The sequence below is a fragment of the Pseudochaenichthys georgianus genome, chromosome 16, assembly GCF_902827115.2.
Source record: "Pseudochaenichthys georgianus chromosome 16, fPseGeo1.2, whole genome shotgun sequence".
Taxonomy (NCBI): domain Eukaryota; kingdom Metazoa; phylum Chordata; class Actinopteri; order Perciformes; family Channichthyidae; genus Pseudochaenichthys; species Pseudochaenichthys georgianus.
Genome location: NC_047518.2, coordinates 33,020,618 through 33,038,408, shown reverse-complemented (window position 1 = coordinate 33,038,408; position 17,791 = coordinate 33,020,618). Strand labels below are relative to the sequence as shown.

The 17,791-nt window shown below is 39.9% G+C and overlaps 2 protein-coding genes across 3 annotated transcripts in view; both read right to left on the bottom strand.

Annotated features, from left to right (window-relative positions):
• Positions 1-6,504: 6,504 nt before the first annotated feature.
• On the bottom strand, positions 6,505-8,323 carry bola1 (bolA family member 1). 2 transcript variants are annotated; one of them, XM_034103230.1, is made up of 2 exons: positions 8,244-8,323; positions 6,505-7,088 (listed from the first exon to the last, which is right to left on the bottom strand). In XM_034103230.1, exon 2 carries the CDS (start codon positions 7,046-7,048, stop codon positions 6,680-6,682), a length of 369 nt encoding a protein of 122 aa, XP_033959121.1. In that variant the 5' UTR covers positions 7,049-7,088; positions 8,244-8,323; the 3' UTR covers positions 6,505-6,679. The 2 variants fall into 2 exon arrangements, with proteins under 2 accessions (XP_033959121.1, XP_033959120.1); XM_034103229.1 differs by having other exon boundaries at positions 6,505-7,155; positions 8,244-8,300.
• A 99-nt stretch (positions 8,324-8,422) lies between these two features.
• Positions 8,423-17,791, bottom strand: part of sv2a (synaptic vesicle glycoprotein 2A) — a 66,062-nt gene continuing 56,693 nt past the window's right edge. Inside the window, exons 11-13 of the mRNA XM_034103304.2 lie at positions 14,385-14,591; positions 13,311-13,470; positions 8,423-12,253 (exon numbers count right to left, since the gene is read on the bottom strand). Of these exons, the coding sequence (XP_033959195.1) occupies positions 12,070-12,253; positions 13,311-13,470; positions 14,385-14,591 (551 nt within the window). The 3' untranslated portion in view covers positions 8,423-12,069. The remainder of the gene's footprint in view (positions 12,254-13,310; positions 13,471-14,384; positions 14,592-17,791) is intronic.

Below are 17,791 nucleotides of genomic sequence, written 5' to 3'. Positions count from 1 at the left end.
CAATAACATAATATGGTGATATGATAATGGCTTCAGGCTGTGCTTGAGATATAAACATGATCATATAGGGTGTTGAGTACTCCAGGGGGTTAAGTGAATGTAATCCTCGTTGAGACTCAGAGCTAAAGAAGGAAGGAAAAGGGAGGCAGAGCAAGTCATGTGTCAGGGTTCAGACGTGAGCAACTGGGAGCCAGAGAGAGGCTGAGGGGAGATTCGGGGCAATCGTTATGCCAAGAGAGGGCTGTTTGAAATGCTGAATGGAAGTGAATAAGAGGTCAACAGAAGTGTATGACGAGAAAGCTGCTTAATAAGGTATTGCATGTAACATTTCCACATTCAAGAAACGACTAGACCTATGCTATATCTTTTCTTAGATAATCCACAAATGTAATCCAGTTTAAAGCCGCATGTGTACACTTTAAAGATCTTTGAAAAAACGTTTAAACTGGTCGTGGGATGTCTGACTCTTAGGTTATCAGAGAATTATTCCTGCATTGTATTTGCATCGCTGTGGCTCTTGCACTACTTTACTCCTTTTTTCATCTTAAGGCGTTAAGTATATGTTGTGCTGTTGGAGGATCATGGTTCTTCAGATTCTTTTTGCCAACGACTATGCCGAGTACGCCGTTTACACAGTTAAAGAGGAGGAGGCCTTTGCAGATCATTCGGGTCCTCGTAAAAGCTGCCTGAAAGCTGAACAATGGAGGAATCCGCTGCAACGACGACAGTGCTGGGAAGGACCACAACTCCCATGATCCCACACGATACTTCACGTCGCCAAACTCCGTCTTCTGATATTGTTTGATTAAGTGACATAACAGCCCCAGAGGGATATTCTCTGGCAAAAGGGTAAGTGTGCAAACGGAGTCATAGCTTGCACAGATGTGATTGACAGCGAGTGGGGGGGGGGGGGGGGTACAATATGAATGTGGTTCAAAGCTAGGAGTGGGAAGATCACAGAGCAAAAAGGTTGAGAGGGTACAGAGGGATCCCAGAAAGAAGGCCTTGAAGAGCCTTATCTGTGACCCATCTGTCCTGACATGCACACTCCTCTGGTTAGTGCCCTGGAGGAGGGGGGGGGGAACAGCGTGTCAGTGACTGAGTGTGCAGGGCTTAGGGCTGAGGCCTTGGCCTGTGCACTCTGGCCCGAAAACCAGCCTAACCAGCCCTATGCCTTAACACCCCCAGGAAAAAACTCTCATGACTCACTGCTGTGATCATGTGATTGACTGAGCCGCACAAGAGGAACAAAGAAAACACATTAACAAAAAAGGCTGTCACACATCAGTGAAGATACAGATGTTACTTTCTTTGACAATTAACTTTTCGTCTGCTCTGTCAGCTGATCTGTCACAAACTCTGTCAGTGGCGTCTCCTTTATTTTTTGGTCATTTGGGGAAAGACACAGGATCACCAGATCGGCAACGGGGCGGCCTGATGACTGTGTGTGTGTTCAGGGAATTGTTGGAGTTGTAAAAATATGTGTTATTGACCTTAAAACAAACACAATAAATCAGATACGTAGGCAACTTTTCTTCTTGCAGATGAGTGAACCACGAAACTATGAAATTCCAAAATGTGCTATCACTGTTATTCTTATCCAAAACGTTACCACTAGCTTTACTTCTAGGAAGGTAAAGGGAGAAATGAAACGCAGCTGCTAGTTATCTATACTTTCACTTTAACCTCCTGAAAGCCATATTTGGGTTATTTATTTCAGGACCTGTCGGAAATCATTCATCACAGAACAGTTGGCCCATTCGCATCATAAAATGAATTATTTGTGAATATAAAGATTGTTTTTCTCTAGGGTTGTTTTAACATATTGACTTTCAGCATTTTATAAATATTATATTTTGTCAAATAAATTGCAGGCACTTTTATATACATTTAAAAAGTAGAGCTTGTTATCTTTGTGTTATCCGTCAAGCTTCAAATGCTGCATCAGAATTTAGACCCCATTTTACACTTTTTCATTGTAGTAAATCCACTCCAAAAAGCTGTAAAGGTCTACCAATGATTTTGTGTTGAATCGTGCCTGTCCGGCCAGTTCTTCTGTTACAAAAGCTGAAAGAAATAAAGAACACATCTCTAAGCATCACTAATAATAACACGTCAGTTGTGATTTGGTATCAGTTTGTGAGGTCCTTGCCAGTTCCCACCCTAAATGTCCACGGCAAATATGTACCAGTCTCAATAGTTTTGCATCAAACCCAACTTCCTAAGATGTTGCACTTTACTTGCATGTAGAGCACACCTGGGAGATTTACCATAATGAACACCTGATGTCGTGAAGCAGTTAATTCAGCCTATAAAATAACTCCCTTCCTCCTTCCTGTGGGCCCCGGCTGTTGTTTATCAAACGAGGTAACGTCCTGTCATGTGACCCCTCCTCCCTCCCAGAAACCCACCTGTGTGGACTTTTCTCTTAATCCCTCTCTAGTCCCCCAACCCCCCTGCTTCTTTTTGCTGTGCGCTTTGAATACTTAGACTACTGAGTGTAACTAATTCTCCCACACAAGGATATTGTCTTCTCTCTATCTCTGCTTTGTCCTTCCCTTTCAAGCTGGCTATTCACTGATTTCATTAGTTTGCGGTGTGGTGTGAGGGAGAGTTTGCCATGGGGGGGGGGGTTCCCAATTAAAACGCCTTAATAGCCTATTACCATCACCTTAAATTCAACTCTGCTTTTTTTCTACTACACAAAGTCCGCTAAAGATAAATCACAGGACCAGCGTGGGAGCATTTAAAAGCCATTCTTATATTAATGAACTTTAACTAGGAGTGATGGATTTGAGCTGCCTTAGAAGGATTTGACTACAACAGAGAGCAACATGTAGTAGTCACTATTTAAATATTACAAGGACAATGCTACTTTTCATAGTTTTCTTTATGACACACCGATTATATTGTGCATTAAAAGGGGAGACACCTTAGGGTTGAATAGGGTAACATTTGTAACAAATACATATCATAAAACGCATTTTCTGAAATGTTATGTTTGAATGTGGAATTTAGCTATTATTTTTAGTAAATATATAACAGGATAAACATTGAGTTGTATCTCTTTATATCACTTAAAATCCGAAGGTTACTGTCAACAGCCATAAATGACCTATTTCCACCATGTGTTCAGGAATACAATGAGACAAACTAGGCTATGAGTGATATATCAACAAAGGCCTCTGTAAAAGCCTAAAGAATATAGATAGGAATGAGACTGGAAAGGTTGGTGTTTGTGAGTGCGACTGAAGTGGAGATTTCTGAATGAAAGCATGAGACAAAAAGAAAGGAAAAAAGCCCACAGATAAAAAGTAAAACATGTTTTACTAATAGATATCACAATAAGACGTTTTGAGTTGATCATTTACTTTTTGGTTTTACTTACTAAGATTATGCAAATTAGGCATTGTCTGATACAGCCTTTTGACTGATTCCGGATTCTATGGAAATAAAATAAACACATAAAAGTGGAGTGTGGTTGTTTTCTTTTACCCAGTCTAAAATAAGACTATGGAGGCAAAAGGCATGACTTTTAAAATTGGGCAATGCATAAAAAACAACGTTATTGCCTACAGCCTGAGACAGTAAAAGTAACGATTGTTGTTCCGAGTGGGGGTTTTAAATGAAATGTGTTTAACAGGCTGCTCTCCCTACACACATGCTGCACAGATCCTACAGCTGACCACAGGATGAAGTCCCATGGGATGACCAAACCACCCTTTCTCAGACACCCATTTGTTGTACCCACCTCCTCCCCCCCCTCCCGATGGATGACCCTGCAACCAGCAGGGGTCAGCTGCGCAGAAGGAGCCCCCGCACCCCTGCCCTCGGTCCGGAGCCGCGGCGTAAATCAGCGGCTGTTCATCGCGGGAACCCTGCCCTGCCCGAGGTCTCAGCCCAGCCTGGCACCATCTGTCCCGGGGCTCTGACGCAGGAGCAGCGCTGCCAAGGTGGGTTCCCACTGACCTGCTGCACCCACCAGGCCATATGGAGCAGACCTGCAGACAGATCCATCACCACTGCAGACTGGACATGGTGGAGAGGGGCTGGCTGTACATCTACTGTACATCACATCTCTGTGAGCCGAGAGTGGGAACATTGAGGTTCGGTAGATAAATAAGAGGATATCCTTACAATAAAGTGAAAACCATTACACCAACTCCATGAAAGTGTAAATGTAATGTCAAAATAAATGTGGTTTATTGCTTATTAACATTTATTTTATAGTTGTTTTAAATCAAATTACAATTGTCTATTGATTAATGTGCAGAACTGCTAGTACAAAAGCTACATCTGGCCAGTTTTTGCAGGTAATGGAGTATTTCTACATTGTTGTATCCGTACTTTTACCTATAGAAGATCTGAGTACTTTGTCCACCACTGGTTAGCCCCAGGATTAATAACAATGTTAGACCAACCCCATTTGTAAACGTGCCATTACATTATGGAAAATAAACTATAGATTCAAAATGAACATCTCATATCAGTTTTGTGTATGTCTACAATTAAACATGTCATAACACAAATTGCCAATTATAACTAAAACTACTGATTTTTAAAAACACTGACGCTCCTTCAATAACATCTTAATTGAGTAACGCGCATAACAACGGTACCTGCATTAGAAATCCATGACATAGTACAAAGAGTATTAGAATTACATGATTAAGTACTTTAAACAACTTTAAAGTACTGCAGTGGAAGATTGCTGATGAAGAGAAGCAGCACTTTTAAAATGGCCGATGTAAACTAGAACAGAGACCAGTGTTTCTCACAGGCTGCCCAAACAGGTACAAAAACAAACGTAAGTGGACCTTTCTCCTGATTAGACTTTAATTGCAGAGCTGTAGGCTACGCTCAAATTGCTTCGTTTCTTTCCAAAAGTATTTGTGCAAATAATGTCGTCAGCATCAATTGAAGTGCAGCACACTAAAAAACAGGACAACTTCATGAAGCAAAAGTCAATTCGAGCACTTAACAAAATCCACCTCTGGTCCAAACAAGTCCCAATCTACGAATGTGACCTGAGCGACCAGTTATGTTGCTGTATAACTGCCACAGACTAAACACATGATGTACAACTCACACATGTAAAACAGCCCAACCTTTTAAGTGCAAGACAAGTCTCTGCACTCCACCTCATCACCCTTGACGTCTTTTCCCTCTTCATCATAACAGCACCTGGACTTGTGACACGTAAATCTTATGTGCAGAGACAGTCTGCGAGACCCCGGGCAGAACAGCCCAGCTTATTGCTTTCTCCCACAGCCCGACCTTGCTTCTTGCCCCCTTAGGCCTGGCTCTAATGGGCGAGCAGGGGTCATAAAGTGGTTGTGTTACCGTTTTCCTCTTTCTAAACCAGTGACACCAGTTGTTCACCCTCCTCACCGAGGCCTTTTGTGAGGCTTGACAGGCTGTCAATTCCAGGCGGAGGATGATTGTAGAAGACGACACGCATTACCTTGAGGTGACACCGCATTCCACTGAAGGCCTGTCTTTATGAGCTAACAATAACTTTGAATAGCTTTTGCAGCAAAGCATTAAAAGTTTGCTTTGGCTCTGCGGTGCGAGTTTGGTGCCGTGTCATTCTTGTCAAATCTGGACTTGTTCTTCAAAAGTTTTATGGAGGAAATTCATCTGGCAGATGTATTGGGGTAACGGACCTTTGTTTTTTTAGATTCCCACAAATGTTTTTTCTTTACGGATTTTTTTTCGTCTCGTCACTCTCACGGGTTTGAGGAATGATTTTTGGCCGTCATCAAGGTTTGAGAGAAGGACAAGACCTTCACTGTGACATATTTGACACACACACACACACACACGAGATCAAGCGCAAACTACTGAACATTTTATACATTTGACATTTTGGCTCTGGCTTGGTTTGAAATGTTACGAAACGTTGAACAATATTAAACCAATTAATATATTTGAGCATTGATTTATAATGTTCTAGATAATAATATCAAAACCTTTGAACCAATTGATTACAGAGAAAATTGTTAATTCTAGTGTCCTCCATGCAGTGAACTAAAACCTTTGATTTTAAATATCGATTTATTTAGCTTTATAAAATATATTTGGAAGCTGAATTTCTCACACGTTAGTCCTAAGGGTAACTTATTGTATCACTCAATTGTGTTATTAGTAAGACTACATGTACAATCCTGATGTAGAAATGAAAAACTGACTGAAACATTTGCAGGTGAATAATGAAGACATCGGCCAACTCGCCCAATCCAGTTTGTCGCATAGCGTGAGCAGACTGCCCTCGTGTGTTCAGCATGCGGTACTGACATTAAACTCCAAAGCACATGCATCACATGTCAATTTCACGAGGGATTAAGAAATTAGAACCTAATCTAATAACTCACTATCCACATTTACTAAAACAGGATTTTGAAAACTTAAGCACGACCATAAGACTGTTTTTCAAAAATCCAGTACCACCTGCATATCTTTTTGCTATCCACGGATTTAACCTCTATAAACAGATACACCTGATTGGATGTTTATGATTCATATTTTATTGTGATAGAATAACCATAGCAATTATGTATTGAAATCTGCAAGAGAATACTGACTGTCATTCCATTAATGACAGTTCTCTTTGTACCTCGAGTGCAGCATTCACCTGCCTTCTTCACAGTTCAGTCCAACAGCTTCATGAGTCCGACTCTCACTCCCGCCCGGCCTTCAGTTTCTCCTCCACCGTGTGATCTCCCCTCGAGCCTCCCAGGCAAGGTGGACTTTTGGCCAAAGAGGGATTACTCCCCCACTGCTCAGGAGTCTTTGCCTGGATAGCCAGTGCATGAACGCAGCTACTCAACTCTTCCTTCAGAGCCTCATTAACCAGACGGTGACGCTTTATCAATGGCAGACCCTCAAACTGGGAGCTGACCACCAGGACGCGGAAATGTGATTCTGAGCCGGGGGGCACGGCGTGCATGTGGCTTTCATTGTGGACCTCCAAGTGGTCCGGCGTAAGTTGGTCGGTCAGCTTGGTTCTGATAGACCTCTCAACGGGCCGGCTCGGGTCTGGGTCCATGTGCGGTCTGAAGTGGGCCAGAGGCCGGCTTAAGGAAAGACTGGTAGAGACGGGCCGAACACAGCGGAGAACAGAAGGAAGCATCAGAGGCAGTGGCAAGAGACCACCTATGAAAAGCAAGATGGATATGAATACAGAAGATGTGCGATTTAATGACCATAATATATTTATTGTATGGAAGGCATTTTGATTTAATAAAAAGCTTTGAGGTGCTGCACTGAATGCTTTGTACTTGGCATATATACCCGAAATGTAAGAAGAGTAAATAGATTAAGGAGAGACTAAGTTTGATCAGTAGATATATAATCCTAAAAACATAGTTGAGTAATTACAGCAGAGAAGAAAATAAATCATCCATTTAAACCTTGTGTATTTGTCTTGGTTTGTGTGGTTGCATTTGAGGTCATCCTGTTTTCCAACTAAGCCTGTGCATATCAATCAAAATGGCATTGATTTAATTTAAATCTGAAATAAATAACAGCTACATCAAGCTACAGAAAATGTATCTACAATTACTTTGATAATTGAATTAGAGCAAACATTTTTCAGTTTTCATTTTCTCAAATTGAGATGATTTGTTGCCTTTGTGTTTTATATTAAGAAATAAATAGTGATACATGCTGGTGGTGGGGTAGCCACTCTTCGCTTGCACTTATTGAATTACAATATATAGTACAGGTGTAGCTATTACTAAAGTGTACATTAATTATGGGGACGGATCCATGTGTACCAGAGATTTCAATGACACGACAACATCTCTCAAGATAATCGCGAGTCAATTACAACCATGCCATTCGCGAACATGTTCTATTTAGCTGGAAGTTGAGCTAGTACATTAGCCTGTAGATCAGATCCATAGAAAAGCCTCGCGTTTGATAACTAGAAAGCCTGAGTTGTCCACACATCTCATCACACAAAACTGCAAAGATGTTTTTTAAACTGGTGCCACGTCTTTTAATGCCTTTCAATTTCAGTTTTTGTGATAGCTAGGTAGCTTAATTCATCCTTGTTTATTAGCATTAGCCGTTAGCTCTCATAATAAACATCACACAAACAATACGTAAGAAACATTTGACTGTCAGCGTTTTTAAACCGAACAGCTCCATACACGATAATATACCATATGCATGTGTTTATTCATACATTTTATCTAGTCTTGAAGATAAGGTGTAGAGTGTTTTTGTGAACTACTCACCTTGCTAGTGAAGTCAGTTGCTACTCTGGTACCGTGACGCAACACTCACCGGAAGTGCCAGAACACTGGGTGGTGTAGTTTTTAAGCCTACATAGTCCTGTTGCAGCTGAAGGCATCTTTTAACGTGTTGTAGTCTCTATTATAATCGTAAAAAAACAGACATAAAGGCTTGACAAAGATTTACTTTTTATACTTTGTTTATTTCATGGTTCTTTGTAATCCATTGTGATTCCAAAGGGTCAGTTGCACAGCACAGTGCAAACCCAATCAAAAATCAACAATGATACAATATAAGAAAAATCTCACACACCTTTAAACAGAACTGATGTTGTCACATTTAGGCTAACTATGATTCATAACCGGTATTTAACATTGATGTATTTACTTATATTTCATTCTCATTTACAAAATACACAAAACCAAAGACAACATACAGTTCATTTGCACTTCTTTTTTATAACTTTTTTTTGTATATTCATGGTTTCACAAACAGTTTCTATTACAAACAATCAACTACAGATTCTACAGCACAGTACAATGACAAAGGTGATAAATTCTTTGTTACATTTAATTAATGGCATTGCAATCTTATTGAAAAAAAGCCTCAATAATTAGGGTTGTTTTAGAGAGTACACAAGGTGGTTAGCTGTTCAGTCCTGTGTCATTATTAAGCCAACACAGCATTTTAGTGGACAAGGCCAGCATATAGTAGTGTTATCCAATTCCCAATAGCTTCAAAGAAGAGAATAAGAGACAAATACCCAAACACTTATTGCTTTGTTAACTTTTTGCACTCACGACTGACTGTTGCACAGGCAATTATACAAAAAACCCTGTAACATAAGCTAAGATAAATATCTACGAGAGACACTTTTAACTTGGACGGAGCCTGAACTGAGTCACTGAGAAAGGTTAGCGCTTAAACAGCATCCAATGTTGAACAAATACAGTTATCTTGACATTGTTGCTGTTAAATTGTAGGGATGATACAGGAAAACATACAGAGAATAGGACTTCTGACTTTTATAATGTACAGTTAATGTGCGTTTATATACTATCAATGTGCTTTTAGGAGGGAATTTGGGCAGATGTTCTTACTTTTTGGCCATCCTGGCTTCTGTAGCCATCATTTTTGCAGTGCAGACCACCTACCATGATAAGTCAAGTAATATATATATTTTTATATTTTACTGCAGAATATTTCCAGGGGTCAAAATGTTTGAAGAGCAATATTATTAGTTACATTATAAGTATTTTTTATTTACATATATTTATATCTATATCAGAGAGTTGATGGTATAATGTGTAAACTCAGGCCATAGAAAATATTTGGCAATAATTAATGAGAGGTGATACTCATGGATAATGATTTCAGATATGAAGTTAGATCAGTGTGAGAATAAGGGAGTGAAATATAAGGGGCATGTCGTCAAAGCTCGAAGCACTTCATGTTCACAACTGCACTCAGGTTCACAATCTTATCATTTGGTATGTTTTGGTCTTTGTGCTCTTGCTAAGCGCTAACCTTATTCTTCATTAAATCTCTAGCAAGGCTGCATTAGATTGTTTCTTAAAGATCTTGAGGCATTTACAATTGTGCATGTACGACAATGTACATTTAGTGCAATGGGTTGTCTATTTATTTAACTGTCTTGCGTCTACGTATGGCTGCTATCCTACAAAATGGCAGTTTGGACGAAAACATTGTTGTTGTTAATCTGATGTGTTAATGATTGTTTTTTCTTATACCATGCAATTGTGAACATATCATCCATGCTTTTTGTAAATCAAGGGAATGTGGCAATTGTCGCCAACACTTTGTGCTGTTATCAATGTGGGATATATGACAATCAGCCCTTGGCAGTGAGTTCTCTACGGTGAATCTCATGTTATATCAAGCTACATCTGTATAATAAAGCACACGTAAACACAGGGTCCCAGTGCACTCCAAATCCATACCCTCAGTAGCCCACCACTAATTTGCAACTGCAGTTAATAGTCACTATTTAACATGTTGTGTGCCCCAAGGAACTCCCCAATTAGGGACATTTAAAACACAACAATTCTGCTGCATGTCACCTTTCTTTTTTTAAATTTTGGAGCAGTATTTTACAACAATTGCAATATTTTCTTTCAGCCTGTGTTATTAAAGAACAGGTTAAGTCCAGCATGTTATCACACCATGATCAGTTATCTTTATAAGACAGCTACCCCACAACACTTTACAAATCAGAATAGTGTTTGTGATACATGAAACGATAAAAGACATACAAAATTAAATGAAATCTCAATATTGCACAGAGGTTCAATATTGCACTAAAAAGTACACTCACATTTATATAAACATTCAGTTCACACAAACAATTAGATTATAGTTCTCCTGTCGGTTCTCACACACCTGCACTGAAACCATCATAAACTAAGCCGTGATTTTTCTCCCTTGACATCACCTGTATTTTTTCACACGTTTATGTATGATTTAACGCAATAAATAAATATTTTATTTTGAAGAACTTCTTATTTAGTGATCTCTGGAAAGAGTTTGATAAGGTAACCTAGAAACCTTCATATTACTGCTACCAACAGCAGAATCAAATCTCAGTGTTGTCTTTAGAAATAAAAAATATTACTGTGACTTAAACCGGACTAACCAGTGAGCAAAAGCAACTTGCCCCTAATGCTGTTTACAACATGTACTCTCAATTTTCATAAATGTGCATACATACTTTGTGACATGCATAACACCCTCAACACATACAGTAGGCCTATATTATAATTTATAAGACACAAACATAATGTAAGCCTGGGAGGAGAGGTACTCAAAAGGCATTTCTTACAAAGGGATATACAGTGTGATTGAAAAGTGGTGATTGAATGTGAGATTCTGAACATTTTCATCAAGTCAAGAAAATGTTATGGACTTTCACACTGGCAAATGGTTGTGCTTTAAATGTACACTTTGACAAACAGCGTAATATGTGATGAAATCATGACAGCACACCATTTTAACCTGGTATGGAAAACATATCCATTAACTGATTTGATTGATCTCATGGTTGTTTGAAGGTGATAAGAAACAATGTCTTAAAGGGAAATAAGGGGCTTGATTTTTCTCTTTGTCACATTCTGACAACAAAAACAAACCTGGAATGTTCTATAATCTATACAATGGCAGTAAGTCCATACACCAACACAAAAAACCTCTAGAGATAAAAAATGAGGACAGGTTTTTGTTTTTAGAGCAAGCCAAGAGCTGTGTCCTGGTTTTAACCCGCAAAGTAAAAAATGCTTTAAATCAAGGCATTTTTGATGTCCAACAATGGCAAAGTACTCAAGACTTGACAGGTGAGTTGAATGGAGGCGACTACAGAGAACTCTGTAACAATGGCTAGTGGTCAGTCTATTTGCATGGCTCATTATCAAGAACCCCCATCCCCTGACCTCCAACCCCAGGTGTGAGTACTGTACTTGTATTTGGGGGGTGGGTATATCTAAATAAAATATAATAATCCAGGGGAAATAAATGTCATGCTCTCACTGAACAAGTTAATATTACTTTTGCCTTGGCACCAATTATGAGCAATGTTGTCTCAACATTTATTGGACCAATCTAATGATTTGTCACATCTTCACTATCAAATAATACCAAGTCCTAAATATTTACAGCAGATCTGCATCGCTCTTTTGCATTGTGTTCTGTGTACAAACTTGACTCTATCATTTGGAGGGAGGGGTTCGAGAGGAGGATTTAGAGGGCTCTTGAGCTGTTCATTCACAGTGTTGTGAAAACTCATCTGCCCTCCCCTGGGAAAGTTGAAGCGCCACACTATTGCAGCACCTGACCCCGCGTCTCCGGTAGTTTGAGGGCCAGAAAACTTCCCGCCGCCAGCGCCCCCGAGGCAAAGATGATGGGCACTGCCTTGGTGATACCAACGAATGAAGTAAAGATGCTTATCCCTAAAATAGCCGCTAATTTACAGAGGGCATTGAGGAAGCCAAACGCTGTACATCTGAGAAGAGAAAGAGGGCAGAAAAGCAGAACAGTCAGGTTACAGTCTGTTGTTTAATAATATAATAAAGTTTAATGTTTGCAGAGTGTTGAATATATCGATCATTGATTTAATCTTGCGCTATAAGGAGATGAAAACATTGTTGACATCCTCCTCTGTCGAGCTGTAACTTCAGCGAGCTAAAGTGATGCAAGCTTCCTTCTGCAAGGTATTACTGTTGGTGGGTGCAGTTTGGCAGAAGAAAAAGAGTTCCTACATCAAGCTTCTCATAACAAGGTCTGTGAAATATATTAAGTAATCAGCTGATGATTTCTGTTAAGAGACATCGCATTTTGATGGCGTTTTGGGGCACCACAACTAGTTTCTATATATTAGAGAGAAGCCAAACATCTATACAACCACTATATATATATCTCTAACAGCCTGCAACCAAAACAATCTTGATTGATAAATAGCACAAAAGGTAACAGACATATTCTGAATGTGTACTGAATTTCCCCTTCAACAAGATGAAATACATCCAAAGGAGAAAGCAGGGAAATTATGGATACATTGGAAGATGTATTTCTACTCCGTATGCCAAACAGAGAAATTAACAGCTTGGGTCTACATCTAACAGTGTTTAAGAGTGTTATCTGCATGTACACTACATTCACTGTAAAGGCTGTATGGACTGTATACAACCACAAGGTGGAGCTACATCTTCTAAAATAAAAACTCAAAAGCTGTTCCCACCTCTTACAGATGGGCATCACAAAACGACATGTTCTTGCATTGGAAAAATGCTTCAATTATGTTCTACAACACTGTTCACATGTTAACTTGCATTGCACTAAGAACACATCATACTAAAGCCATTATTAGGTGGCAACAAGGCAGCAAAGTGCTTCCCATCACATGCCCAACCAATGATTTCACCCCACAATGTCATCTATCCCTTCAAGCCAACCAATCATTGAAGGGCAACTCATCTGACATCATTAGCCACATCATTCAGCACCACTGACCGTGTCTTTGTGGTGTCAAGGAGATTTCATGGTCTGCTTAAATTGCCTACCTCTTGTCAGAGGGGTAGAGTTCGACAGTCAGCACATCCAGCGCGTTCCAGGAAGCGATGCTGATTCCTCCGAACAAGCAGAGCAGAGCAATCATGGCTGATTCGCTGTTGCCAAAGGACAGGAAGAAACAGCTGATGCAAGAGATCACACTGGAGCCCGCTGGAGATAGACAAAAGGGAGAAAGCGAAAGGTGCAGGGACAGAGTGTATTAATACAAACTGAGGGAAATCCTGCTTTGCCTATTAACTGAACAATTGTAAAAGCAGTTTTTTTAAGATTTAAAAATTGATGTTGGGACTTGAATTCTATTTTCTTGATCGATGACTAAGAGTATCTTCTAAAAATGATTCCTCATAAATGAAATCATCTGCGAAAGGCCTTCATTCAGATCTTGTCGGAATGTATTGTAAATGCTTTCAACTGTATCTTTATTTGGTTATTTTTTGTATTTAACTATTTGTATACTTCACTGTAGCCTATTTCTCTTTTGAATGTTTTTATCTACTCCATAGCATGTCTATTCACATCCATTGTTGCTTTTATTGTTAGCTATTTTGTTTGGTTTTGCATCTAAGTATCAAATCAAATCAAGGTTTATTTATAAAGCACATTTAAAAGCGATTTTAGGTCGAGCCAAAGTGCTGTACATGTTATAAAAACACATTACTACAATCACAATAAAAGACAATACATTACAAAAGATATATAAAAAACACAGGGAAAAGTCAGGAGTCGTGCTCCGCTCTGACTAGAAGGCCAGGGAGAAGAAGTGTGTTTTTAGAGTAGATTTAAAAACCCTAGGGTCTGGGCCGACCTCACATGGAGGGGCAGAGTGTTCCAGAGCCTGGGGCCAGCGAAGGCTCGGTGCCCTCAGGTTTTGAGCCTATGGCCTAAGTATAAACCAGTGTACTGCAATATGTTTTTGGATTCTTCAAGTATTGGTCAAGAAGTCAAGCTAACACACGGTGAGTCCTTGTAGGTAATTGATACACAAAAAGTGATTCCTCTAGCTCTCATTCTTCTCTTCTTGAATACACAAGGTGCTGAGTAATGTGGCCAGTCGGTCATATTACCTAACATCCTCAGCCGTCCGATCTTGTCCATGAGCAGCGCGGAGACGATGTTGCCTGGCAACACAGCCAAGGTGCCCAGGAAACTGACGAAGTAGACCATGTAGGCATTGTTCTCGTCGCTCACGTCACTGAGCAGGCAGCCCTCTTTGTTGTGCAGGAAAGTGCTGTTGATGAGCTTGCTGTTGACCAACCTATATTTGAAGAGATCTGAGGGGAAAGAAGGTGGAGGGGATAAGGAGGGGACAGAAACGGAGCAGAGTAGGGGGACGAAAAGGTTAATGTGTTGATAGGATGGGAGGACAAAGATACCCGTGATTAATCTTCTATTTATGTAGGACATTTTAAATCCCTACAGGTCAAGGGTTTAAATGTGAAACACCTGCAGGAAGTAAAGTTAGTCCCAATTATGTCGAAAGTCTAATAGGCACTATAATAAAGAAATATGCCATAACATTTGTTTTGATTTGTTTAAAGTCTTGACATTTTGAATAGCAGGTATCTAAAAGAACACCTTTGCCATTTTGAGATCCCATGAGAAATCACACTTTTATCAAGGTCATATTCTTTTCAGCGTAAGGATACCTATCTTTAATATTCACCTGCTGTGAGTTCCTATGTAATACATACTTGATTGTACATGTCCTTATCAGTTTCCAGGCACGAGGGACTATTGTTTTTTTCCTAATTTATAATAAGTAAAAATAGGAGGCCCATATACCCAGAGACTAAATAATGTATAATAATAACTAACTGATTTTGAAAATGTATTTAGATTTGTGTTTAAATAAGCCAAGAGAACACTTTCCCTCAAGTGCATTTCAGGAACAAATATGTTGAAAACCTTTTTACATCATGATCACAATAGCGTGAATACCAGTGGATCAAAAATAACGGGAAAGGAAAAGAAGAGAGATATATTATCTTAACAAACTTTTTAAGTTTTTTTTGCACAATTTTCCTTTTCTGTAAAGAGAAAATAAGTGACGGAAATGTTGTGCTGTTATTTAATTACAATTGCAAGGCTGTGTGCCATAAATAAACTCTGAAAAAGAAAATGTTTACAAATGTAAATATATTGTTTAAAGTGAGTGATGAAATAACTACTACATGAAATAACTTATTGGTTATTATTATTATTTTTTACACGATTCAATATGCGGGACACAACAGAAGAACCCGGCAGTTTCTTCAGTGATCATGGACGATAAATCCACAATTGTTGTTTGCGCCATTGAAAAAGAACTAGCAATTCCTGCTTGTGCCCTGGAGGAAAACTCAACAAGTCTTGCCTGGGTGAAAATGACAACATTAGCAGCTCTTGTTTGTGCCAGGGACACAACAGCAACTTTGGTGATAAGATAAGCAGCTGCAACTCTGGCTTTGACTCTCTGCTAACAGGCTGTGATGGCTCTGGGTCAAGAGCTTCAATATTGTCCCTGTCGGTTTCATTTCTTGAGGAAGAATCGCACAGAGAAAGAGACAAGAATATACAGTATATCACCATAGTTTACCAAACTTTTTTTATCAGTTTTTTTAACGGTTTTATCCGCAATACTTCGTTGTTTTGGGTTTTTCTTATGCAAACGCCTCCCGCCAATGATCAGCACCATGGACAGAGCGCCAGGAGATTTAATTGAATGTTTCCAGTTTCACCTAAACCGCACGGTACATACAGCGAAGACAATCTACAAATGTGTTTGTAATACATAACACAAGTGTGTGAGTGCAAGTAACCTATTTGATGCACATACGTTTTAAACTTACTCGTTGTCGATCTCACCTCTAACGTTGGATTTTGAAATGCGTTTTGGTGAAACTGTGAACATACTAAATAGTGTTTCCGTTTAAATTCCGCACGGATTGTCTCCCTTTCAGTCCCACTTATCAGACCTTTCTCAGAGTAAACTTTACGCACCGAAGCGGCCCCCTTTTATGCGAGTGGCTTCATTGTGCAGGCGACGTAAATATCGAGGTAAACATACATTACTAGGGGTGTAACGGTACACGTACCGAGATTATTCGGTACGGGCCCTTCGGTTCGGTACACGTGTACTTTAATTCGTAAGTGTACCAAACGAATATAACGTTAAACGTAAAAAATTGAGAACGTGAACAACTTTTTGGAAGTAATCTCAGGTGCTGCGTCACAGCATTCAGAGTAATTTGCTCACATTGGGTTCAACGCGTCATAGAGCGACCAAGTCATTTCATTGGATGAGAGCATGGATGTAGGACGAGAGGCATACTATGAGAGCTGGTCAGAGGGATGCGTTCAAATGTAGTCAGTAATTTGAGGAACTGTCAAAATGGCGAACGCAGATAAAGTTGAGCTCGAAAATCCTCCAGCATCATTGAAGTCTCCGGTTTGGGAACATTTTGGTTTCGCAGTTACGTACAAGGATGACGGACAAAGACAGGTGGACCGAACAAAAGCTGTTTGTCGGCATTGTTCAACTAACATTGGTTACGCGGCTGGCAATACATCAAACTTGCACACTCATTTGAAAAGGCATCACCCGAACGTGAATATCACCGGTACCAAAGGAAAAAATACTGAAGTGCAAACCCAACTCCCACTAGCATTTAACGGCCCGTCCACACAGCGGCGTGCGTTGACGCTTCCCCATTCACTTTGAATGGGGTGACGTCACTTTTAGCCGAAATGCATCGTGGGAAGCGACGTGGAGCGTAGCTGGCGTGGCTCGCTGCAAAAGTTGAGCAATGTTCAACTTTTGACGCCTCGGTGAGGCGTCAGCCAATCGAATCATATGCCAGTACAAGCTCTAGCCAATCAAACCGCTGCTTGTGTGTCAGGGGCGGGAGATTCATGTGATTGGTTGTTGGTCGAGTTTCAGACACGCCCGCCGGCAAGCGTCAGCGCATGCCGCTGTGTGGACGGGCCGTAAGCCTCCACCACTCGCAACACGTTCAGACCGAGCCAGAGCTATTACAAACGCCAAATATCCTTATGTTGCCATGTTAGCAAAGCGCTACCTGGCTGTATCTGCTACTACCTCTGTCCCTAGAGAGGGTGTTCTCCACAGCAGGAGACATTGCTAGTGCCAGCAGATCTGCCCTTTCGGCAAGCAATGTGGACAAGTTAATTTTTCTTAAAAGAAACATGAAAATACAATGACAAGCCTAATGTCAAACTGGCTGCTTAGGTACTAGTACAGTACAGTACAGTACAGTACAGTACAGTACAGTTCAAATACAGATTATTTCAGTTCATCGAAATGCTGCACCTTAATGTTTATTTTATTATATTTTGTATTTATTTGAGTGAATACATTATTCACAGTTTAATAATAATTAAAAATATATATATATTTTATGTTTTATGATCATTTTTTCTGCTGTACCGAAAACGTACCGTGACCTAAAAACCAAGGTACGTACCGGACCGA